Below are 27,723 nucleotides of genomic sequence, written 5' to 3'. Positions count from 1 at the left end.
TGAGATCCTTGCTGGGTAGAGTAATTTTGGTTGTAGGTTTTTACCTTTTATCACTTTAAATATGTCCTGCCACTCCCTTCTGGCTTGCAGAGTTTCTGCTGAAAGATCAGTTGTTATACTTATGGGGATTCCCTTCTATGTTATTTGTTGCTTTTCCCTTGCAGCTTTCAATGTTTTTTCTTTGTATTTTTTTTTTTTTGATAGTTTGATTAATATGTGTGTTCACATGTTTCTCCTTGGGTTTTTCCTGTGTGGGACTCTCTTCTCTTCCTGGACTTGATTGACTACCTCCTTTCCCAAATTAAGGAAGTTTTCAACTATAATCTCTTCAAATATTTTCTCAGACTCTTTCTTTTTCTCTTCTTCTTCTGGGACCCCTATAATTCAAATCTTGGTGTGTTTAATGTTGTCCCAAAAGTCTCTGAGATTTTCCTCAATTCTTCTCATTCTTTTTTCTGTATTCTGCTCTGCAGCAGTTATTTCCACTATTTTATCTTCCAGGTCACTTATCCGTTCTTCTGACTCAGTTATTCTGCTATTGTTTCCTTCTAGATAATTTTTACTTTCATTTATTGTGTTGTTCATCATTGTTTGTTTGCTCTTTAGTTCTTGTAGGTCCTTGTTAAACGTTTCTTGTATTTTCTCCATTCTATTTCCAAGATTTTGGCTCATCTTTACTATCATTACTCTGAATTATTTTTCAGGTAGACTGCCTATTTCCTCTTCATTTGTTCAGTCTGGAGGGTTTTTATCTTGCTCCTTCATCTGTTACATATCTCTGTGTCTTCGCATTTTGTTTAACTTACTGTGTTTGGGGCCTCCTTTTCACAGGCTGCCGGTTTGTAGTTCCCATTGTTTTTGTGTCTGCCTCCAGTGGTTGAGGTTGGATCAGTGGCTTCTTTAGGCTTCCTGGTGGAGAGTACTCCTGCCTGTGTTCTGATGGGTGGGTTTGGATCTTGTCTCTCTGGTGGGCAGGGCCATGTTTGGTGTTGTGTTTTGGGGTGTCTGTGAACTTAATATGATTTTAGGCAGCCTCTCTTCTAATGGATTGGATTGTATTCCTGTCTGGCTAATTGTTTGGCATGGAGCTTCCAGCATTGGAGCTTGCTGGCTGTTGGGTGGAACTGGGTCTTAGTGTTGAGAAGGAGATCTCTGGGGAGAGCTCTTGCTGACTGATATTATGTTGGGTCGGGAGGTCTCTTGTGGTCCAATGTCCTGGACTCGGCTCTCCCACCTCAGAGGCTCAGGCCTGACAACTGGCCTTAGCACGAAGACTCTCCCGCCACATGTCTCAGAAGAAAATGAAGGAAAAAAAGGAAAAATATATTATAAAATAAAAATAAATTAAAAATAAATTTAAAAAAGAAGAGAGCAACCTAACCAATAAACAACTCCACTTATGATAACAAGCACTAAAAGCTAAACTAAGACAAACATAAAAATCAGAAACAAATTAGTCGCAGAAAGCAAACCTCAAGTCTATAGTTGCTCCCAAAGTCCACTGCCTCAATTTTGGGAACACTCATTGTCTATTCAGGTATTCCACAGATGCAGGGTTTATCAAATTGATTGTGGGTTTTTAATCCACTGCTCCTGATGGTGCTGGGAGTAATTTCTCTTTCTTTTCTTTGTTCATACAACTCCTGGGGTTCAGCTTTGGTTTTGACCCCACCTCTGTGTGTAGGCCCTCAGGCATCTGTTCCCCACCCAGACAGGAGGGGGTTAAAGCAGCGGCTGATTAGGGCTGTCTTGCTCACTCAGGCTGGGGAGATGGAGGGGTATCGTAGTCATAATTGGAATGCGGGGCGAGCCTGTGGTGGCAGAGGCCAGCGTGACATTACAACAGCCTGAGGTGTGCCGTGTGTTCTCCTGGGGATGTTGTCCCTGGATCTCAGGACCCTGGCAGTGGCATGCTGCACAGGTTCCCAGGAGTGGGGGTGGGGTGGAGTGTGTGAGTAGTGACCTGTGCTTGCACACAGGATTCTTGGTGGCAGAGGGAGCAGTGTTAGTGTTTCATGCCCATCTCTGGGGTCCGATCTGATAGCTGCAGCTCATGCCCATTGCTGGAGCTCGCTTAGGTGGTGCTCTGCCTTGTGTGGGCACACGGGGAAGGAACCCCCTCTCCTCGCGCACCCCGAGACAAAGGTCTCTTGCCTCTTCGGCAGCTCCAGACTTTGTCCTGGACTCTCTCCCGGCTAGCTGTGATGCACTAGCCCCCTTCAGGCTGTGTTCATGCAGCCAACCCCAGTCGTTTCCCTGGGATCTGCCCTCCGAAGCCTGAGCCTCAGCTCCCAGCCCCCACCCGCCCCAGCGGGTGAGTAGACAAGCCTCTCAGGCTGGTGAGTGCTGGTCGGCACCTATCCTCTGTGTGGAAATCTCTCTGCTTTGCCCTCTGCACCCCTGTTGCTGTGCTCTCCTCCGTGGCTCCGAAGCTTCCCCCTGCCACCCCTTGTCTCTGCCGGTGAAGGGGCTTCCTAGTGTGTGGAAACTTTTCTTCCTTCACAGCTCCCTCCCAGAGGTGCAGTGCCCATCCCTATTCTTTCAGGCAGACTCCCAACCACTGTGCCACCAGGGAAGCCCCCCATCCCTATTCTTTTGTCTCTGTTTTTTCTTTTGCCCTACCCAGGTACATGGGGATTTTCTTGCCTTTTGGGAATTCTGAGGTCTTCTGCCAGCATTCAGTATGTGTTCTGTAGGAGTTGTTCCACATGTAGATGTATTTCTGATGTATTTGTGGGAGGAAGGTGATCTCCACGTCTTACTCCTCCACCATCTTGAAGGTCTCCCCCATTTCAATAATTATTGCATGCTTTCTAGGTGTTTGACACTGTTACTCACTCGATATAATTAATTATGAGTTACATGCATAGATACTCTGGGAACATAGAGAAAGTGTACCAAAACACCCTCAAAGGCTAGATAGTTAATTTTGAACACCATTCTGCTTAGAGTTGACATAGTGTTTTGAAAACTCAGTGATTGTCTTTATTAGAGACGTGACGTAAATATTAACAATAAATCTAATAATCCTTTTTTTTTTGGTAGGTATAGTCCATAATAAAATAGCTTCTTATATTCAGATCAAAAGAGTAATATGTTGGGGCAATATAGTGTGGCCCATTAAGACGCCTAAAAACCAGCTTTAATGAATCATTAAAGATTATTTATAATTAGCATATGAAATGTATACAATTATTTGCTCTATGGTATTCATGGGCTTCAAATAATTTGTTCTTTTATGGAGTAAAATGTTTCCCTTCTGATTAAAAATACTCTTTGTTAAGTTGATAATCCATTTTTATAGCTGGATAACCTTAACTTGGTCATAAATATAGAATTAGTAGAATTAAAATTAAAGTGGAATTAAAATTAATGATGTTGAATGTAATTTGAATTTGTCAAAATATGACCTTTTTCATAACAGTGAATTTATTCTATTCAAATCCTATAGTCTGAAAGAATGAATAATATTGTACAACTATTGAAAAATGTCAGGATAGCTAATAACTTAGTAGCTATACTTAATAGCACTGACTAGAAAGATGACTAAAAATATGGTTTAAACATGACAAATCTGTTTTGTGTTTTGCTAAATTGATCAAAACATACAGTGTTTTTCCCTTGGGATAATTTTTACTCATTTGAAATGAGGTTTTTAAAAAAAATGCTATGCTAATACAGGGCTTTTCATTTTGAGAGGAAATGCACTGAGTGCTTTCTATAAAGATGCTATGTGGATATTTCAGCCGTATTTAAAAAACAGTAAACACCAAAGTAGGACTCCCACCTATGCAGAGTGAATAGGTTGCTGATCCTGTACACACACACAGAACACTACACAGAATTACTCCCCAAAAGGCCTGGACACTGGGAAAATGATCAAAGGCAGAAGAGAAACTGAGAATCATTTGTTCTTGAAAAATTGCTACAGTTTCAGGTAAGAAAAATAGGAGTCTTTAGCCTTTTTGCCTATTGTTCTATTCCTTACCTACTCCCACTCTTAGTTAGTGAGAAATGTTAATTTATCAGCTTGGGGCTGTCTGCATAAACTTGCGGCTGTGCTGACAGAGGATGTGGACTCAGTTTTGTGCAGAATGTGAAAACACAAGATTTGTAGATGAAAATGGCAAATGCAGCAGGAAACAAATGAAGGAGAACAACATCTTTGATAGCCTGAGACTGCAGTCCTGTTTGGGGTGAATGGTGGACCAGCTAGAATTTATTGGGAGAAATAGATTAGTTAGATAAGCTCTCTGTGCATAACTGACTGTCTAGGAAACAAGGCACATGAGGCAGCCAAGTGGGAATTGAGTATAAAAAAGATTTGGGAATTGGCTGATCTTTGAATGCCCTCACCAGTCCACACACAGATTGATCATCGGAGAGAGGAAGTTCAAGATTTTTGAGCACAACATCTGCCAAACACATTAGCTGACCATTAAGCTACTGGAGACACAGAGGTGACCCCCTCAGAAACAAACCTTAAAGTTAAAAATAGAAACCCTGTAGAATCCTAGAGAAAAGAAGAAATAGGAGATACTGCCATCCTAACTCTACAGATTTATTATCTATGTGATTTGTGCTTGGTAAGAGGCAGATAATCATGACAACTACATCCAAGGACTCTAGAAGAAGTCATAGAATACAGTTAAAGTAATTAGGGCAATGTCTGACACATAGTAATTTTTCTATTTCTTTTTCCTTTTCATTTTTTATTGAAGTATAGTTGACATACAATATTGTATATATTATATTAGTTTCAATATTATATATATAATATATATAATATTATATATTATATTATGTACAACATAGTGATTTGACATTTATATACATTATGAATTGATTACCACAATAAGCATAGTAACCATCTGTCACCATAAAAGTAATTATAATATTATTGACTATCTTCCCTATGCTGTACATTACATCCCCATGATATTTATTTTGTGACTAGAAGTTTGTACCTCTTAATCCCCTTCCCCTATTTCATTAATTCCCCACCCTCTCTCCCCTCTGGCAACCACCAGTTTGTTCTCTGTCTCTATGAGTCTGTTTCTATTTTGTTTTTGGTTTGTTCATTTGTTTTGTTTTTTAGATTCCACATATAAGTGAAATCACATGGTATTTGTCTTTCTCTGTCTAGCTTATTTCACTTAGCATATATACAGAACACTCCATCACAAAACAGCAAAATACACATTCTTTTCAAGTTCACATAGAACATTCTCCAGGATAAATTACATGATAGGCCACAAAACAAGTCTTAAAAATTTAAGATTGAAATCATTATCAAGCAACTTTTCCAACCACAACAGTATGAAACTAGAACTCAATGACAAGAAGAAAACTGGAAAAAAGCACAAACACGTGGAGGCTAATTTTTCTATTATTCCTACAGAAAGCAGTAAGTAGGCTTTTGCAGAAACAATAGCAAAACTAGGAGAGTAGTTTTCATGCAGCTCAAGAGAGAACAAAAAGGAAAAAAAAAGAAAATAAAAAACAGGAGAAGCAAATGTAGAGGAATACAAATTTCCTAGTTAATTTGCTAAGTTTAGATCTCCTAAATTTTGCTATTCATGAATTTAGGGCATCTTTATGCATTCATTCAACAATGATGTTCTACTATGTGTCAGTCATTGTATAGGGTTCTGGAAGGAGAATAATGACTGATGTAAGAATTATCAAAACAGTGATACTACTGACTCAGATGTTTCAAACATAATGGTTTCATGTAACATGATCTCACTCTTAGTCACGTGGCAAGATAGGTTAGTGATAAGGGATGTCCTTCCTGTAAATATATAATATCACTCTGGTAGCTGGTGACTAAATCCAGTAGTCAAATATTGACCTAAGAATTAGGCTTATATTAAATTTAGCATTGCATGTGCCTTTATATTACTCTAAAGTCAATGTAGCTGATAAATATAAATGTCTACTAGAGTTGTTGTACCTTCTTTGAATTTGCTATTAGTTATTTCATTCTATGAATACAACTATTAGTTTAGAGAGCATTAAGATATTAAGAGCAGACTTCTAATTTGAGAACTTATTGAGAACATAATGCCAGAAGGAAATCCATTGTGATTATCTTGAGGAGTGGTACTCATAATTCCTTCTGACTTTTCCTCAATCAACACATGAAAAATTCATACATTTCAGATTTGACTTTTGAACGTTTATCTACAAGGAGTGGGCAGAACAGAGGTTGCAGTTTGTGTTGATGGTAATAAGTCATAATATCTTTGTTGCTGTACAGTTCTCCCCTGACCTTTAGACTCATATAGTTACTGGACTGCTTGACATTTTCAAATGGATGCTTCATAGATATATCAAATAATATTTTCCAAAAGGAACTCTTGATTTCATTCAAGAAAGCTGATCCTCTTCTGGGATTTCCTTGCTTCAGTAATTGTTAAAACCACCCACCAAGATGCTCACGCTGGCAACTTTAGTGTCTTCCTCAGTCTCCCAAGTCAATCAATCTGCCACTCCTATTGTTTCTGCTTTCTAAATATATCTTGTGCTTATTCATTTTTCTCTGTCTACACTATGACTATTTATTTTTAATTTTTTAAATTTAATTTTTATTTTATATTGGAATATAGTTGATCTACACTGTTGTGTTAGTTTCTGGTGTACAGCTAAGTGATTCAGTTTTACATATACATATATCCATTCTTTTTCAGATTTTTTTCCCATATAGGTTATTATAGAATATTGAGTAGAGTTCTCTGTGCTATACAGTAGGTCATTGTTGATTATTTTGTATACAGTAGTGTGTATATGTTAATCCCAAACTCCTAATTTATCCCTCCCATTTGGTAACCATACGTTTGTTTTTGAAGTCTGTGAGCCTGTTTCTGTTTTGTAAATAAGTTCATTTGTATCATTTTTTTAAGATTCCACATATAAGTGATTCATATGATATTTGTCTTTCTCTCTCTGACTTACTTCACTTAGTATGATAATCTCTAGGTCTATCCATGTTGCTGCATACACTATGACTATTTGAATCCAAACTACTTAAATTATATCTTTCCTGCTAACCAGTCTCATCTTTAAATCTTGCCCTCATTTAAATCCTTTTTTTTTTTTTTTTTTTAAATATTTATTTATTTATTTATGGCTGTGTTGGGTCTTCGTTTCTGTGCGAGGGCTTTCTTCTAGTTGTGGCAAGCGGGGGCCACTCTTCATCACGGTGCACAGGCCTCTCACTATCGCGGCCTCTCTTGTTGCAGAGCACAGGCTCCAGACGTGCAGGCTCAGTAATTGTGGCTCACGGGCCCAGTTGCTCCGCGGCATGTGGGATCTTCCCAGACCAGGGCTCGAACCCGTGTCCCCTGCATTGGCAGGCAGATTCTCAACCACTGCGCCACCAGGGAAGCCCTAAATCCTTTTTCAAACATAGCATTAGAGTAATCTTTTTAGATTATGAATTAGACAATATTATTCTCCTTAAAAATTTTTTCAATATATTCCACTTGTATGATGTCACCCAATTACAAATACAAATTCCTTACTGTGGCCTATCAGACTGTACATAATCAGGCCCCTTCACGCCTTTCAAATTTGTTTCTTTCTACTCTCTCTTCCATGTATGTTCTGGCCACTGTGGCCTTCTTTCAGTTTCTCATCTTTGTCCGTTCCTTTCTCACCAAGCTAGCCTTCGCCGCTAGCTTTCTGTCTGAAAAAGTCTTTATGCTATGGATCTCAGGTTAAACTTTACAAAGACCTTTCCCAAACTATGGTAAGTTGTGTAACCACTGTTTATTATTTTATATTATTCTACCCCCAGTTATCATTTAAGTACCTTGTTTATTAAATTTATTTTTTATTGAGGTAACATTGGTTTGTAACATTATATAAGTTTCAGGTGCACCCATATGTTTCTACTTCTGTATACAGTACAAGGAGCACAAGTTTCAAATATGCATTTTATATATTCATCTATATCGACATACCTTTAAGTTGCCACATAATTGCACTTAAGAGAAGTGTTAGGAAAGCATATTTAGCACCTATTTCTGCATAACTTTTAGAGACTATACCCCTCACACAAACAAAGCTAACCCACAAAACAAAAAATGTACGTCACTAAGCAATATGTGTTCATAATGCATAAATGAACACAAATAATTTGATAAACAATGCTGAAGTCATGCTCTATAGGTACTAGTGGCAGGTGTAGGCACTCAGCAAGGTGGCAAAGTACCCTCCCAACCCTGTCTGTGATGTCCCCTGAAATCCAATGCCCACACTTACCAACACAACACATTTCTGAGGAGTCTCTCCAAACACAAGGCTCACTTCAGAGTTTAACCACCAGCACAGGTGGATATTCTGAATTTTTGGAGAAATTACGTTTTTAAAGAACTGGGTTGAAATAGGAAAAAAGTAATATATCTTAATTTCCTTTGTAGATCTAGTCATTTTGTTAGATTTGAAGTATAAAAATTATATCTTGTGTACTTGATTTACTCATGAAATTAAAATGGTTGGCATATTAAATTTAAAAGGATAGTTTGTGTAGACCCTAATTTCAAATTTACTATTGGGATTTAGGTATATTTGTTGTTACAAATGGCACTGAAAGCTGCTGTGCTTAAAAAATTAAACACCTTTTATTTTTTTGCTTATTTATCTGAAGCAGTAAATGACAGAGAAAATAAGAAACCAATATTATAATTAACCAAACCAAGTCATCATATTTTGTGGCCATATTATCCACCATGTTTTCAAATGGACGTAGAAATACACAATTTCAGAAAAAGAGCTAAGTTAACATATATGTAATATATATTATAAGTTAATATATATATTCTCACACAAACAAAGCAAACCCACAAAATAAAAATGTACATTACTAAGCGGTAAATATTCATAATGCATAAATGAACACTAATAATTTGATTAAAGAATGTTTTAAGTCATGTTCTGTTGATACTATCAATAGCTGCAAGCATAGGAAATCAGCAATTTGGCAAAGTACCCTCCTAATCCTGTGGAAGACACTAAGGCTGAGAATTTAAATATCATGATCAATTGCACACTGGTAAGCAGGGAAGTCGGGATTTGAGACTTTCCCTATAATTTTCCTAGAACAGCAAAGCACAAGTTCTTTCTGTTGCTGATGCTCGGCAGATCCCAGACTAAGTTCCTGGAGCAACCCCTGAAGGAATGCCTTTTTTCCTCCAGCACTTTAAAGTTTCTGACATCCAGGCTAACTGCTGCTTATTTTGTAATCCAGTCAAGTGCAGCAGCAGTTTTATATTTCTGCCTTTGAATCTCAGATCCAAGAAACTGGCAGCAGCATGAATTCCTCATTGTAAAAGAATTGTAATGATCTGACTTTGTTGATGGGTTGACACCAATTTCAAGTTTTAGTCACATAAGACTTTTTTTGGTTAGAAATAAAAATAGTTGCAGAGGAGTGAATTTGAGGAGTAATATAAGAACATTTTAACTGAAACCAGATTTTTTATTAAAGATTTATAAAATATGTTTAATTTTCCATTACTAGAGACAGCCACCAAAAAATATACCTCCTTTGATTTTTATTCCCATCACTTCCCTCATTTCCCCTCAAGTCTGCTCTAAAATAATGTTCATAATCTGCTCCAGACTGTATTGTCCTGCACTTCCTCTTCTGAGAAAGGGACAGGGAAGAATCTCCTCACTTGGTGATAATTGGTTCATACTCAGAGATAAACTAATTAAGGGGAAATGGTTATATTAATAACACCTGTTTTTACCCCACATCTTAGTTTTTCTAATTTACATAAACTTATTTTATACAACTTAAAAAGAAAGAATCAATGGAATATTACTCAGCCATAAAAAGGAACGAAACTGAGTCATTTGTTGAGGCATGGATGGATCTAGAGACTGTCATACAGAGTGAAGTAAGTCAGAAAGAGAAAAACAAATATCGTATATTAATGCATGTATGCGGAACCTAGAAAAATGGTACCGATGAGCCAGTTTGCAGGGCAGAAGTTGAGACACAAATGTAGAGAATGGTCATATGGACACCAAGGGGGGAAAACTGCGGTGAGGTGGGGATGGTGGTGTGCTGAATTGGGCAATTGGGTTTGACATGTATACACTGATGTGTATAAAACTGATGCCTAATAAGAACCTGCAGTATAAAAAAACAAAAAAAAAAAAAAAAAAAAAAAAAAAAAAAAGAAAGAATAGCAAACTTTATATAATGTTTATAATCATTCAGTTTAGTTCAATAGTGAGGACTTAGTATGGGCTATGGCTAGAGAAACTACTCTTGAGGAATTTATAGTATATGGAAGAACAAACATACAAAGAGAAAAAAATTACATCATAAGCTACAAATGCCATGAGACTCTCAAGACAGTAATTTTCTCGACTTGATAATTCAAAGAAGACTTATTGGTGGGTATAAGTAAAGCGGTCCAGGTGAATATAAAGGGAGAGAGATTTCTGACAGAGGAAACTGCTTGAAATGAGGCAATCTAGGGTGTCAGGTATTGCTAGTTAGTATTCTGCTTCCCACTGTTTCTTTGAATCCCCAACACATGAGTGGGGCCCGGTGAAAAGCTGAGCCTCCATCATTTTGCCATCGATAAGGTGAAACAATGTGGTGGAAGGTGGGGGTAGTTGACATTCTGCCTTCCTCTCTTAACTGTGATGTAGGTCTATGGAGGCGGGGGTTTCCAACGAGGGGCTGAGTTTCCATTCCCCCACTACATGCAGGAACTGGTACCTACGTTGATGCCCCTAACCACAATAAAATCTGTCAGTCTCCTTTTCCTGCTACTTCAAGTGATATCTGGATTTGCTTGGGAATCTGCTATGCTTTTTCCGGAAAATGTCATTATGAGAGGAATAAACCTTTTCTTACCTCCTTTGTGCATGTTTGGCACCATCAGTCTCCAAATCTAAATTTTGGATGGGGTTTCCATCTCATCTCTTGGATGCCTAAATAGATGTATAGAGTGACAACAACTCAAATTGATTGAATCAGATTTCTCATCTGAAACTATGAAGGCCATTTTTTATGTACTGGAAAAAAAGGAATGTCAACCATAAATTCTACATATGGTGAACTTAGATGTAAACATCCTCAACAAAATATTAGCAAATCTAATCTAGAAATGAATAAAAATAATTACTGAGGCTGATCAACTGGAATTTATTCCAGGTACGTAAGTCTGGTTCAGCATTCAAATGTCAATTAATGCAATGCACTATACCAGCAGGCTAAAGAAGAAAAAGCACATGATCTTATCAACTAATTATGAAATAACATTTGACAACATACAACAAATCTTCTAACTAGGAATGGGGTAGAGGAAGGAACTTCTTCTACTTGAAGAACATCTACCAAAAACTTACAACTAATAAAACCCTTAACTGTGAATGACTGAGTGTTTTTCACCTAAGATCAAGAGCAAGGCAAAAAAATCCACTCTCACTACCTTTATCTAACAATTGCTGGAAGTTATTGTCAGTACAATGAGGCAAGGAAAGGAAATAACAGGTATGTTGATTAGAAATGAATAAATAAAGCTGACCTACTTGTAGATGAAATGATTGTCTACATAGAAAACTCCAAGGAAACTATAAAAATCTATAACTAATAAATGAGTTGAGTATGATTGTAATATAGAAGATCATCATGCAAAAATCAATATAGTAGTTCTTTATACTAACAATAAACATGTAGAAACAAAAACAATTTACAATTGCTCAAAATAAAATAAAGTACTTAGGTATAAATGGAAAAACACGTACAGAATCTGCATGCCTAAAATTACAAAATACTGAGGAAAGGAGTCAAAGAAGATCTACATAAATGGAGAGTCATACTGTGCTCATGGATGGGAAGACTCAACATAATAAAGATGCTAATTCTCCCCCAATTTATATACAGGTCTAACAAAATCTCTACCAAAATCCCATCAAGATGTGTTGTTAATATGAAAAAGGATTATTGCACAGATTTTATGGAAACGCAAAGGAACTATAGTAAACATATTTAAAAAAATAAATCTGGAGGAATCACTATACCCAGTTTCAAAACTTTTTTTTAAAAGAATATCACTGTATTTATTCTCATACAGGCGATTTTTCTACAGCTTCTACATTTTCCTCTTAAAAATAGAAGAACAAAAGATTCCCAAAGCTTAGAACTGGATCACTTGGCCCTTTCTCTTCTTATCTCCTCCGAGTTCAAAATCTTGCAGCTCTTAATAGCCAGCATCCTCTTGGATCTGCAGTTGGGCTCAAGACATTCAAGACTCAGCACGATCTTTTTTGTGGTTTTAGCCTTCTTCCGGAAAATTGGCTTTGTTTGCCCACCATAGCCACTCTGCTTCTGATCATAACGCCTTTTTCCCTGGGCATACAGGGAATTTTTGCCCTTCTTATACTGGGTCACTTTGTGAGGCTGATGCTTTCCACATTTCTTACAGAAAGTCCTTCGGGTTTTTAGTGCATTGACCATCTTTGCAGTTAGAGGTGTCTTCAAGGTGAAAACCAGAAGCCCGACGTCCACGTTCCTGCCTCGTTCCGATTGCGCATCACAGGAAAGCTCAAGACATATCCCATAGCTACTTTAACCAAGACTGTGAGGTATTAGTAGAGGGATTAGTACTTCAATGACACATAATAAAAACCCAGGAATAGACTCACAATATAATTTTTTAAAAACTTGCCAAAGCAATTCAATGGAGGAAGGATAGACTTTTCAGCAAACTGTGCTGAAGCAAGTGGACATCCATAACAAAAAAATGAAACTTGCCCTATGTCTTATACCTTGTAAGAAAATTACTGCAATAGTTCATGAACTTAGGTGTAAAATGTGAAACTATAAAAGTTTTAGTAAGAAAACAAAACAAGAAAAAACCATAGAGGAAGATCTTCAGGATCTAAGCAAAGAGGTCTTAGACTTGACACCAAAAGCTCAATCCAGAAGAAATAATCATTTTGACTTCATCAAAATTAACAACACTGGCTTTACAAAAGAATTTGTTAAGAGGATGAAAAGATGATCTACAAACTAAGAGAAAAATATTTGCAAACTAGTTATCCAAGCAAAGAATTAGTATGTAGGAATATAAAGACATCTCAAAGCTCAAGAGTAAACAAAAAGCAATATAATTATAAATGAGCAAAAGGTATGAAGAGGTATATCACTAATAAGGAAATGCAGATCACAAACACATGAAAAGAAGTTCAACATCATTAGCAAATAGGGAAATGAAAATTAAACCGTACTTAGATAACACTACACACCTATCATAATGGTTATAATAAAAACTAGTAACAACACCAAGTAGTGATGAGGCTGCGGAGAAACTAGATCATTTATACATTGCTGGTGGAAACATAAAATGATAGAGTTGTTGTGAAAAGCAGTTTGATAGTTTCTCTTGATTTTTTCTTTTTCTGTTTTTCAAAAATAGACTTTACTTCTAGGTCACTTTAAGTTCACAGCAAATTTGGGGAGAAGGTAGAGAGATTTCCTGTATACCCTCTGCCTTGACATATGCAGAGGCTGTCCCATTATTAAACAAATATTAAACAAAACAGTGGTACATTTGTTACAACTGATAAACCTACATTGACACCTCATCATCACCCAGAATCTATAATTATACTAGGGTTTGCTCTTGGTGTTGTACATTGTATGGGTTTGGACAAATTTATAATGACATGTAGCTGCCATTATAATATAGTATAAAGTAGTTTCACTGGTCCTTAAAAATCCTTGGTGCTATGCCTATTTATCCCTCTCTCCCCCAACCCCTGGCAACCACTGATCATTTTATCATCTCCATAATTTTTTTTTCTAGAGTATCATATAGTTGGAATCATACAGTATGTAGTCTTTTTAGATTGCCTTCTTTCACTTGGTTATATGCATTTAAGTTTCCTCCAATGTCTTTTTATAACTTGATAGCTCATTTTTTAAAAGTACTGAATAATAGTCCATTGTCTAGATATACCATAGTTTAATATCCATTCATCAGATGTTAAAGGACATCTTGGTTCCCCCAAGTTTTGATAATTATGAATAAAGCTGCTACAAACATCTTTATGCAGGTTTTGTGTGGCCATAAGTTCTAAACACTTCTGAGAAATACCAAGGAGTGTTGTTGCTGGAATTTATGGTAAGAGTATTTTTTATTTTGTAAGAAATTGCTGTACTGTCTTCCAAAGTCACTGTACAATTTTGTATTTCTACCAACAATGTATGAGATTTATTGTTGCTTCACATTCTTGTCAGCATTTAGTGTTGTCAGTATTCCAGATTTTGGCCATTCTAATAGGTGTATAGTGGTATCTCATTGTGGTTTTAATTTGCATTTCCCTCATGATGTATGATGTGGAGAATGTATTTCTGTTTATTTGCTATCTGTAAATCTTTGATGAGGTGTCTGTTAAGGTCTTTGGCCCATTTTTTATCCAATTGTTTCTTATTGTTGAGTTTTAAGAGTTTTTGTATACTTTGGATAAAAGTCCTTTATCAGATGTGTCTTTTGCAAACATGTTCTCCCAGTCTGTGGCTTATCTTTTCTATCTCTTAACATTGTCTTCTGCAGAGCAGGAGTTTTTAATTTTAATGAAGTCTAACGTAGCAATTCTTTTCTTTATAGATCATGCCATTTGTGTTTTATCTAAAAAGTCATTGCCAAACCCAAGGTCATTTAGATTTTCTCTTATGTTATCTTTAGGAGTATTATAGGTTTGTATTTTACATTTAGGTCTGTGATCTATTTTCGAGTTAGTTTTTGTGAAGAGTGTAAGGTCTGTGTTAATATTCTTTTCTTTTCTTTTTTTTTTTCTTTTTTTGCCTGTGATGGCCAGTGTTTCAATGCCATTTGTTGAAAAGGCTATCTTTGCTCCATTGTATTGCCTTTATTTCCTTGTCAGAGATCAGTTGGCTATATTTATGTGGGTCTATTTATGGAATCTCTATTTTGCTTTATTTATCTATTTGTCTATTCTTTTCCCAATATTACACTGTCTTAATTACTGTAGTTTTATTGTAAGTCTTGAAGTTGAGTAGTGTCAGTTCTCCAACTTTGTTCTTCTCCAACAATATTGTGTAGGCTATCCTGGGTCTTTTGCCACTGCATATAAGCTTTAGACTCAGTTCATCAATATCCACAAAATAACTAGCTAGGATTTTCATTGGGATTGCACTGAATTCATAGATCAAGTTGTGAAGAACTGACTACTTGACAGTGTTGAGTCTTCCTGTCCATAAACATGAAATGTTTCTCCATTTATTTAGTTCTTTAATTTTCTTAAACAGAGTTTTGTAGTTTTCCTCATAAAGATATTATACATATTTTGTTAGATTTATACCTCAGTATTCATTTTTGGGGTGTGGTATAAGTTGTATTATGTTTTTAATTTCAAATTTCATTTATTCATTGCTGGTGTATAAGAGAACAGTTGGCTTTTGCATGTTAACCTTGTATCCTACAAATTTGGTGTAATCAATTATTAGTTCCAGATGGCTTTTTGTGGTTCTTTCAGATATTCTACATAGAGCATCATGTCATCTGTGAACAAAGACAGTTTTATTTCTTCCTTCCTAATCTGTATATCTTTTATTTCCTTTTCTTGTTTTATTGCATTTGCTAAGACTTCCAATAGAATGTTGAAAAATAGTGGTGGGAGAGGACATGCTTGTTTTGTTCCTGGTTTTAGTGGGAAAACTTTGAGTTTCTTATCATTAAATATGATTTAAGATGTAATTTCTTTGTAGATAGTCTTTATCAAGTTGTGGAAGGTCTTTTATATTTCTAGTTTCCCAAGAGATTTTAATGATGAAAAATGTTGAATTTTGTCAAATGCTTTCTCTACATCTATTGATATGATCATATGTTTTTCTTTTTTAGTCTGTTGATGTGATAAATACATTAATTGATTTGTGAATTTTGAATCAACCCTTCGTATCTGGGATAAGTCTCACTTGGTTTAGGTGTATAATTTTTTTCATATCAATACATGTTTGATTTATTTTGCTAATGTTTTGTTGAAGAATTTTGCATTTATGTTCACAAAGGATATTGATCTGCAGTTTCTTTCTTGTAATGTCATTGTCTGGTTTGGATATTAGAATAATGCTGGCCTTTGAGAATGAGTTAGGAAGTATTCTCTCTACTTCAGTCTTCTGAAAGAGACTATAGAGAATTGGTATAATATCTTCCATAAATATTTGGAAGAATTCACTAGTAAACCCACCTGGGTCGGTGCTGTTTTGAAATGCTATTAATTATTGATTCAGTATTTTAAGGGATATAAGTCTATTCAGGTTGGCTATTTTCCTTGTGTGAAATTTGGCAGATCGCATCTTTCAAGGATTTAGTCAATTTCATCTAGGTTGTCAGGTTTGTAGGCGTAGAGTTTTTCATAGTATTTAGTTATTACCCTTTTGATATCCATGACATGTACAATGATGTACCTGTTTTCATTTCTTATATTAGTTAATGTGTCCTCTCTTTTTATCTTAGTTCACCTGGATAGGTACTTATTGATTTTACTGATACTTTCAAATAATCAACTTTTGGTTTTGTTGAATTTCTCTATGGATTCCCTGTGTTCAGTTTCATTGATTTCAGTTCTGATTCTTCTAATTTATTGTTGTCTGCTTACTTGAACTTAATTTGCTCTTCTTTTTCTAGTTTCCTTGGGTGGAAGTTTAGATGATTGATTTTCAATCTTTCTTCCTTTCTAGAAATGTTTGCTTTCAATGCTATGCATTCTCCTCTAAGCTCTGCTTTCACTGTACTCCACTAATTTTGATAAGTTGTATTTTCATTTTAATTTAGTTCAAAATATTTTTAATTTCTCTTGAGATTTCTTCTTTGACCCATGTGTTATTTACTATTATTATTTACAAGTGTTTTGAGATTTTCTAGCTATTATTGGTTTCTAGTTTAATTCCATTGTGGTGTAATAGTAGACATTATATAATTTCTATTTCTAAAAATGTGTTTAGGTGTGTTTCATGGCCCAGGATGTGGCCCAACTTGGTGAATGTTCCATGTTATCTTGAGAAAAAACTATGTTCTGCTGTTGTTGGATAAAGCAATGTTAGATGTCCATGATACCCAAGTGATTGATGATGTTATTGAGTTCAGTTATGTCCTTAGTGATTTTCTGCCTGCTGTACTATTTCTGATAAAGGAATGTTGAAGTCTCCAACTATAATAGTGTATTCATCTATTTTCCTTGTAGTTCTATCAGTTTTTCCCTTATATAGTTTGATGCTCTCTTGTTAGATCTTAAGGATTTTTATGGCTTCTTGGAAAATTGGCCTTTTATCATTATGTAATGATCCTCTTTATTCCTGTTAACTTTCCTTGGTCTGAAGTCTGCTCTGTATGAAATAATATAGCTACTGCTACTTACTTTTGATTAGTGTTAGTAAGATATATCTTTCCCCGACCCTTTGATTTTAATCCATATGTGTCTTTATATATAAGTGCATTTCTTATAGACAATAGATAGTTGGCTTTTGTTTTTTGATCCATTCTGATAATCTCTTTTATTGGTGGATTTAGACCATTGATGAACAAAATGATTATTGATGTAATTGGATTAATATCTACCATATTTGTTACTATTTTCTATTTGTTGCCCTTGTTCATTGTTCATGTTTTTGTCTCCTGAATGTGTTCCCCCCTACCTCTTTTTTTGTTTTGTTTTAAATGAGCATTTTATGTGATTCCATTTTCTCTCCTTTCTTTCTTAGTATATCTCATTTATACTTTTTAAAAACTTTTTTTAGTGGTTTCTCTAGAGTTTGCAATATATATTTACAACTAATCTAATTCTACCTTCAAATAATACTATAATACCTCAGGGGTAGTGTGAGTACAGTACTTTATAGTAATAAAATAACCCTAATTCCTTTTTCCTGTCCTTTGTATCATTGTTGTCATTCATTTCACTTATACATAAGCATATATCAGCATTTATATGTATATCGTATATACATAAGTTGTATACGTAAGTATGCATGATCAAATACATTTTTGCTATTATTATTTTGAACAAACTGTTATCTGTTAGATCAATTAAGAATAAGAAAAATAGGAAGGGCTGGGCGCCGGGCCTCTGCGTGCCTCACCGTGTGAGCCAGTGACAGCGGACGAAGCAGAAAGGAGAAAAAAAGATGCAGGTAATAGAAAAGGTTTTTCTTCTCTGTCATCACCTCGTGGCTGAAGACCTGTAGTCTACTTCACCGTAAAGACCCGTAGTGGCTGGTATGGACTGAGCCTGACCCAGCACGCAGCAGACACCTGTGGAACTGAGCTCCTTTGCGCTAAACATCTACCACGGTTGTGGGTTCTGTGGAGACAGCTGTGAGCAAGGGGCAAAGCACCGGTGCCCCAGCTCCTTCACTGAGTGGAAAACCACGAAGGTCCACACGACAAAGCCCACATTATTCACAACCGAACCTGGCTTCTCTTTCCGGAACATTGGAGAGTGGATGCTCTTGACGGGCACCGGCTGCTGCAGCCGTGTGGATGAAAGGCTCTTGGTGCTCCAGCCAGGCATCAGGGCTGTGCCTCTGAGGTGGGAGAGCCAACTTCAGGACACTGGTCCACAAGAGACCTCCCAGCTCCACGTAATACCAAACGGCGAAAATCTCTCTGAGATCTCCATCTCAACATCAAGACCCAGCTTCACTCAACGACCAGCAAGCTACAGTGCTGGACACCCTATGCCAAACAACTAGCAAGACAGGAACACAGCCCCATCCATTAGCAGAGAGGCTGCCTAAAATCATAATAAGGCCACAGACACCCCAAAACACACCACCAGATGTGGACATGCCCACCAGAAAGACAAGATCCAACCTCATTCATCAGAACACAGGCACTAGTTCCCTCCACCAGGAAGCCTACACAACCCACTGAACCAACCTTAGCCACTGGGGACAGATACCAAAAACAATGGGAACTACGAACCTGCAGCCTGTGAAAAGGAGACCCCAAACACAGTAAGATAAGCAAAATGAGAAGACAAAAAAACACACAGCAGGTGAAGGAGCAGGTTCAAAACACACCAGACCTAACAAATGAAGAGGAAATAGGCAGTCTACCTGAAAAAGAATTCAGAATAATGATAGTAAAGATGATCCAAAATCTTGGAAATAGAATAGACAAAATGCAAGAAACATTTAACAAGGATGTAGAAGAACTAAAGAGGAACAAAGCAATGATGAAAAACACAATAAATGAAATTAAAAATACTCTAGACGGGATCAATAGCAGAATAACTGAGGCAGAAGAACGGATAAGTGACCTGGAAGATAAAATGGTGGAAATAACTACTGCAGAGCAGGATAAAGAAAAAAGAATGAAAAGAACTGAGGACAGTCTCAGAGACCTCTGGGACAACATTAAACACACCAACATTCGAATTATAGGGGTCCCAGAAGAAGAAGAGAAAAAGAAAGGGACTGAGAAAATATTTGAAGAGATTATAGTTGAAAACTTCCCTAATATGGGAAAGGAAATAGTTAATCAAGTCCTGGAAGCACAGAGAGTCCCATACAGGATAAATCCAAGGAGAAACACGCCAAGACACATATTAATCAAACTGTCAAAAATTAAATATAAAGAAAACGTATTAAAAGCAGCAAGGGAAAAACAACAAATAACACACAAGGGAATCCCCATAAGGTTAACAGCTGATCTTTCAGCAGAAACTCTGCAAGCCAGAAGGGAGTGGCAGGATATACTTAAAGTCATGAAGGAGAAAAACCTACAACCGAGGTTACTCTACCCAGCAAGGATCTCATTCAGATTTGATGGAGAAATTAAAACCTTTACAGACAAGCAAAAGCTGAGGGAGTTCAGCACCACCAAACCAGCTTTACAACAAATGATAAAGGAACTTCTCTAGGCAAGAAACACAAGAGAAGGAAAACACCTACAGTAACAAACCCAAAACATTTAAGAAAATGGGAATAGGAACATACATATCAATAATTACCTTAAATGTAAATGGATTAAATGCTCCCACCAAAAGACACAGACTGGCTGAATGGATACAAAAACAAGACCCATATATATGCTGTCTACAAGAGACCCACTTCAGACCTAGAGACACATACAGACTGAAAGTGAGGGGATGGAAAAAGATATTCCATGCAAATGGAAATCAAAAGAAAGCTGGAGTAGCAATTCTCATATCAGACAAAATAGACTTTAAAATAAAGACAATTACAAGAGACAAAGAAGGACACTATATAATGATCAAGGGATCGATCCAAGAGGAAGGTATAACAATTGTAAATATTTATGCACCCAACATAGGAGCACCTCAATACATAAGGCAAATACTAACAGCCATAAAAGGGGAAATCGACAGTAACACAATCATAGTAGGGGACTTTAACAGCCCACTTTCACCAATGGACAGATCATCCAAAATGAAAATAAATAAGGAAACACAAGCTTTAAATGATACATTAAACAAGATGGACTTAATTGATATTTATAGGACATTCCACCCAAAAACAACAGAATACACATTTTTCTCAAGTGCTCATGGAACATTCTCCAGGATAGATCATATCTTGGGTCACAAATCAAGCCTTGGTAAATTTAAGAAAATTGAAATCGTATCAAGTATCTTTTCCAACCACAACGCTATGAGACTAGATATCAATTACAGGAAAAGATCTGTAAAAAATACAAACACATGGAGGCTACACAATACACTACTTAATAACGAAGTGATCACTGAAGAAATCAAAGGGGAAATAAAAAAATACCTAGAAATAAATGACAATGGAGACACGACGACCCAAAACCTATGAGATGCAGCAAAAGCAGTTCTAAGAGGGAAGTTTACAGCAATACAAGCCTACATCAAGAAACAGGAAACATCTCGAATAAGCAACCTAACCTTGCCCCTAAAGCAATTAGAGAAAGAAGAGCAAAAAAACCCAAAGCTAGCAGAAGGAAAGAAATCATAAAGATCAGATCAGAAATAAATGAAAAAGAAATGAAGGAAACAATAGCAAAAATCAATGAAACTAAAAGCTGGTTCTTCGAGAAGATAAACAAAATTGACAAACCATTAGCCAGACTCATCAAGAAAAAAAGGGAGAAGACTCAAATCAATAGAATTAGAAATGGAAAAGGAGAAGTAACCACTGACACTGCAGAAATACAAACGATCATGAGAGATTACTACAAGCATCTCTATGCCAATAAAATGGACAACTTGGAAGAAATGGACAGATTCTTAGAAATGCACAACCTACCGAGACTGAACCAGGAAGAATTAGAAAATATGAACAGACCAATCACAAGCACTGAAATTGAAACTGTGATTAAAAATCTTCCAACAAACAAAAGCCCAGGACCAGATGGCTTCACTGGCGAATTCTATCAAACATCTAGAGAAGAGCTAACACCTATCCTTCTCAAACTCTTCCAAAATATAGCAGAGGGAGGAACACTCCCCAACTCATTCTACGAGACCACCATCACCCTGACACCAAAACCAGACAAAGATGTCAAAAATAAAGAAAACTACAGGCCAATATCACTGATGAACATAGATGCAAAAATCCTCAACAAAATATTAGCAAACAGAATCCAACAGCACATTCAAAGGATTATACACCATGATCAAGTGGGGTTTATTCCAGGAATGCAAGGATTCTTCAATATATGCAAATCAATCAAAGTGATACATCATATTAACAAATTGAAGGAGAAAAACCATATGATCATCTCAATAGATGCAGAGAAAGCTTTCGACAAAGTTCAACACCCATTTATGATAAAAGCCCTGCAGAAAGTAGGCATAGAGGGAAGTTTCCTCAACATAATAAAGGCCATATATGACAAACCCACAGCCAACATTGTCCTCAATGGTGAAAAACTGAAACCATTTCCACTAAGATCAGGAACAAGACAAGGTTGCCCACTCTCACCACTATTATTCAACATAGTTTTGGAAGTGTTAGCCACAGCAATCAGAGAAGAAAAAGAAATAAAAGGAATCCAAATCGGAAAAGAAGAAGTAAAGCTGTCACTGTCTGCAGATGACATGATACTATACATAGAGAATCCTAAACATGCTACCAGAAAACTACTAGAGCTAATCAATGAATTTGGTAAAGTAGCAGGATACAAAACTAATGCACAGAAATCTCTTGCATTCCTATACACTAAAGATGAAAAATCTGAAAGAGAAATTAAGGAAACACTCCCATTTACCACTGCAACAAAAAGAATAAAATACCTAGGAATAAACCTACCTAAGGAGACAAAAGACCTGTATTCAGAAAACTATAAGACACTGATGAAAGAAATTAAAGATGATACAAACAGATGGAAAGATATACCATGTTCTTGGATTGGAAGAATCAACATTGTGAAAATGACTCTACTACCCAAAGCAATCTACAGATTCAATGCAATCCCTATCAAACTACCAATGGCATTTTTCACAGAACTAGAATAAAAAATTTCACAATTTGTATGGAGACACAAAAGACCCCGAATAGCCAAAGCAACCTTGAGAACGAAAAATGGAGCTGGAGAAATCAGGCTCCCTGACTTCAGACTATATTACAAAGCTACAGTAATCAAGACAGTTTGATACTGGCACAAAAACAGACATATAGATCAATGGAACAGGATAGAAAGCCCAGAGATAAACCCACACACATATGGTCACCTTATCTTTGATAAAGGAGGCAAGCATATATAGTGGAGAAAAGACAGTCTCTTTAATAAGTGGTGCTGGGAAAACTGGACAGGTACATGTAAAAGTATGAAATTAGAACACTCCCTGACACCATACACAAAAATAAACTCAAAATGGATTAAAGACCTAAATGTAAAGCCAGACACTGTCAAACTCTTAGAGGAAAACATAGGCAGAACACTCTATGACATAAATCGCAGCAAGACCCTTTTTGACCCAGCTCCTAGAGAAATGGAAATAAAAACAAAAAGAAACAAATGGGACCTAATGAAACTTAAAAGCTTTTGCACAGCAAAGGAAACCATAAACAAGACCAAAAGACAACCCTCAGAATGGGAGAAAATATTTACAAATGAAGCAACTGACAAAGGAGTAATCTGCAAGATTTACAAGCAGCTCATGCAGCTCAATAACAAAAAAACAAACAACCCAATCCAAAAATGGGCAGAAGCCCTAAATAGACATTTCTCCAAAGAAGATATACATATGGCCAACAGACACATGAAAGAATGCTCAACATCCTTAATCATTAGAGAAATGCAAATCAAAACTACAATGAGGTATCATCTCACACCGGTCAGAATGGCCATCATCAAAAAATCTAGAAACAATAAATGCTGGAGAGGCTGTGGAGAAAAGGGAACCCTCTTGCACTGTTGGTGGGAATGTAAATCAAAATGGCCACTATGGAGAACAGTATGGAGGTTCCTTAAAAAACTAAAAATAGACCTACCATACGACCCAGCAATCCCACTACTGGGCATATACCCTGAGAAAACCATAGGTCAAAAAGAGTCATGTACCACAGTGTTCATTGCAGCACTGTTTACAATAGCCAGGACATGGAAGCCACCTAAGTGTCCATCGACAAATAAATGGATAAAGATGTGGCACATATATACAATGGAATATTACTCAGCCATAAAAAGAAATGAAATGGAGGTATCTGTAATGAGGTGGATGGAGTTAGAGTCTGTCATACAGAGTGAAGTAAGTCAGAAAGAGAAAAACAAATACAGTATGCTAACACATATATATGGAATCTAAGGAAATAAAAAAAAAAGGTCATGAAGAACCTAGTGGCAAGATGGGAATAAAGACACAGACCTACTAAAGAATGGACTTGAGGATATGGGGAGGGGGAGGGGTGAGATGTGACAGGGTGAGAGAGAGTCATGGACATATATACACTACCAAATGTAAAATAGATAGCTAGTGGGAAGCAGCCGCATAGCACAGGGAGATCAGCTTGGTGCTTTGTGACCACCTAGAGGGTTGGGATAGGGAGGGTGGGAGGGAGGGAGATGCAAGAGGGAAGAGATATGGGAACATATGTATATGTATAACTGATTCACTTTGTTATAAAGCAGAAACTAACACACCATTGTAAAGCAATTATACTTCAATAAAGATGTTAAAAAAAAAGAATAAGAAAAATAAAAGTGTTATTTTACCTTCACTTAACCTTTTTGATGCCCTTCCTTTTTTTATTTGAACTGGATTTCTGACCTATATCATTTTCCTTATCTCTGAAGAACTTCTTTTAATATTACTTGCAAGGCAGGTCTACTGGCAAAAAATTCCTTCAATTTTTGTTTGTCTGAGAAAGTCTTCATTTCCCCTTCACTTTTGAAGGACAATTTTTCAAGGTACAGTTCTTGTGTTTTGTTTGTTTGTTTGTTTTGGTTTTAGTCTTTTTTTTTCTGTCTGCTTTTCATTTTTGGAGGTTTCTATTGAAATATTGTCAAACTCAGCAATTCTTTCATCAGCTGTGTCCTATATAATAAGCCCAAAGAAGGCATTCTTCATTTCTGTAATAGTACTTCTGACCTCTAGGTTTTCTTTTTGGTTCTTTCTTAGAATTTCCACCTGTCTGCTTTACATTGCCCATCTGCTCTGGCATGCTGTCTACTTTATCCATTAGAGCCCTTAGCATACTATTCATGGTTGTTTTAAATCCTCAGTCAGATAATTTCAACATCCCTATCATACATATCTTAATTTTGTTCTGAAGTTTGTTTTGTCTCTTCAAACTGTGTTTTTTGTCATTTAGTACATCTTGATGCCTTGTAACTTTTTCTTGATAGTTGAGCATGATATACTGAGTAAAAGAAACTGTCATACATAGGCCTGTAGTAATGTGGTGGTAAGATGTTGGGGAAGGTGAAGCATTCTATAATCCTATGAGTAGGTCCCAATCTTCCAGGAAGCCTGTGCCTGGAGCATGAACTTCACCAGTGATTTTCATTTCCCTCACCATAACCTTAGGTGGGACAGGATGGCCAGAGTGAACTGAAGTTGTGTATTTTCCTTCTCCCACATAGAAGGCTAGGTGGGGCTGGAGCGGGGTATTTCCCTTTATCCCTGTGGAAGATTAGAGTCAGCTGAGGTTGGGTATTTCCCTTCCCTTAGGTCAGTTAAGTTCTGATAAAACACCTGCAGTTTAGGCTCTGGTTAAATAGTTTCTCTTGAGGGTAGACCTTGTTAAGAAGAACAGAGTGCTCTCGGGTATTTCAAAATGGTGGATCTTCCCTGCCTCTTACAGCAGCAGCAGGGGATTTTTCTCTGATGTTCTTGTGAGAACTTGGTACGAGTCTAGAAGGTGGAACCCACAAAAGTTCCCCCCACCCCATGAATGAGTTCTCTGGAATTTGTTACTCTCAGAGTTGTCTACACTGAGCATCCTGCAATGTATCAATTACAGTTCTGGTTTCCCTACCACGGTGCTGATTGCTGCAGAGGTTTCAACTTGTGATTTCTGCTCTGGTAAGTTATGATTCTTTGTATTCACTTGTTGGTTTCTCCAGTTTTGGTGACAGTGGTTTGCCTTGTGACCTTACGTCTCTTAGTTAAGTTGAGACCACTGGCAAGCATTTCTCAACTGCACTGTTTTTATAAAATGTCATTTTTGTATTACCTATCTGCACTAGAGAGATAGGTTAATGCAGTGCTAAAACTTGAAGCAGTTAGGATGCTTTAGTTTGCAAATAATAGAAAACTCAATATTAAAAATGGCCTTAATAAGAAGAGAATTTATTATCTCACGTAAGAAGAAGCCTAGAAGTAGGACGTTAATTGCAGAGTAGTTTAGTTGAGAAGCTTACAAGGTCATCAAGTGTCCAAGTTTTATCTTTGTGCTTTACTACCTTCAAGAGGGAGTTTTAGTCCTCAGGGTCTATCAATGTCAGTATCTTGTTTGTGGTACTGTACTATAACTCTGGAAGATTATAGTACAAAAATTTTGAGACACCTGGGCAAAGAATACAAGGGATTTCTCTGTATTATTTCTTACAATCCCATGTGAACCTACAATTTGAAATATAAAGTTTAATTTAAAAAATAAAACCTAGGAAGTACAAGTAGTTTAATATTATCAGAGAGTAAGTGCTTATCCGAAGGTATTGGAAGATGTGAATAAAGAAATTGGTAGGATGGGGGCCTGGAGGGAATTGAAGTTTATGGTAGAAAGTTTGGACTTCATCTTGTCAGTGATGTTATACCATTATGTTAGTTTTATATTGCCACTGTAACAAATTATCATAAACATAATGGTTTAAAATAACACAAATTTATTATCTTACAATTCTGTAGGCCAAAAGTCTAAAATGGGTTTCACTGAGCTACAATTAAAATGTCTGCAGGGCTGTATGTGTATGTTTTTTTTCTGGTAGCTATAAAAGAAAATCTGTCCCTTTGCTTTTTCCAACTTCTAGAGACTGCCTGAATTCCTTGACAACTAATCCTTTCTTCCATTTTCAAAGCCAAGATTGTAGCATCTTCAGGTGTGTCTGGCTCTGAGCCTCCTCCCTTCCTCTTACTTATAAGGACCAGGATAATCTCCTTATCTCAAGATTGGTCACTTAATTACACTGGCAAAAACCCTTTTGCCATAAAAGATAGCATATTTACAGGTTCTAGGAATTAGGATTTGGACATGTCTTGTAAGGGTATTATGCATAGGCATTTACTGAATATAACTTCTAAGACAGCTAAAAGAATTGAGGGTTAAAATTGAGTACACTTAACATTAGGTGTTTAAGCAAAGCATGTCTGCAATTGTGCGTAGTGGTACAATTTGCCTGTTCTCCTAAGTCTTCCAACCCTGTGCCCAAAGCTGGACTCATAGTTTAGATAATGATCTATTATTGCTCTAGATTGATGTTACGGATCCTGGATATTCTTTTAGTGACTCCTGTGGCACTTGTCTTGTATTTTTCTGTGTCCCAATTTTTGTTGCCCATTCAAAAGGGAATTATTTCAAAGATTCCAAACATGCAAGATGTGCACATCAGTATGCTTAATAATGTCTAATTCTCCTGGTCCTCTTTAAACAAGGTCTATGCTTCAATGGTTTGTCTCCTATGAGACCATTGTATTGAAAAGGCCGGTGTTCCTTAATTCTCACTGGCTTTTTTATTCTGAAGATTCATTCAGAAAAGTACGTGCCAATTCCAATGGATTGATCTGTTCTATCTTGCTTGGGTAGCCATTAATAACAAAGTTGAAAACATTCTTGTGCAGAACAAATTTTACTCTAATTGTTCAAAATGAAGGAAATTCAGTACGACTTTTACTTGTCTTTAGTCAGGGAAAACAGTAATCTTACTGAAATTTTCTGTATGCAGGCTGTCATCTATTCTCTTCTTTCATCTCTGAAGATGAAATATCCATAGACATGACTTTAAACATTGTTCTTTAGAGGTTTGTACAAAGGACTTATATAACCAAATTTGTAATTTAGAAATATCACTTTCACTGTATTGTGAAGGATGTGCAATTTGTGGAGTAGAAGCGACTTGTATTAATCTTAGTTGGCTTTTCCTAGTATTTTTCTATTTCAGTGAGATTAGAGCTCATATGAGATTGTCCTCAGATATTACTTAACAACACAGATATTAGTTAAAGCAACATAAGCATGCATTATATTTACTTAATGTGTGGTGTTAAGTGTTTGGTGCGAAGGATTTCTACAAAGATATT

At 36.5% G+C, this 27,723-nt stretch overlaps 1 protein-coding gene across 1 annotated transcript; it reads right to left on the bottom strand.

Moving 5' to 3' along the window:
- Positions 1-12,076: 12,076 nt before the first annotated feature.
- On the bottom strand, positions 12,077-12,548 carry LOC118897254 (60S ribosomal protein L36a-like). The gene has a single exon (XM_036856289.1). It carries the CDS (start codon positions 12,485-12,487, stop codon positions 12,179-12,181), a length of 309 nt encoding a protein of 102 aa, XP_036712184.1. The 5' UTR covers positions 12,488-12,548; the 3' UTR covers positions 12,077-12,178.
- Between the last annotated feature and the right edge of the window lie 15,175 nt (positions 12,549-27,723).

Source organism: Balaenoptera musculus, chromosome 6, assembly GCF_009873245.2.
Source record: "Balaenoptera musculus isolate JJ_BM4_2016_0621 chromosome 6, mBalMus1.pri.v3, whole genome shotgun sequence".
Classification (NCBI taxonomy): Eukaryota; Metazoa; Chordata; class Mammalia; order Artiodactyla; family Balaenopteridae; genus Balaenoptera; species Balaenoptera musculus.
The sequence above is the reverse complement of the archived record's forward strand: the minus strand, read 5'-3'. Positions and strand labels throughout refer to the sequence as shown.

Bases quoted from the DNA above. Each gene is read 5' to 3' on its own strand.
- LOC118897254 (XM_036856289.1), bottom strand. From the start codon at position 12,487: ATGGTCAATGCACTAAAAACCCGAAGGACTTTCTGTAAGAAATGTGGA.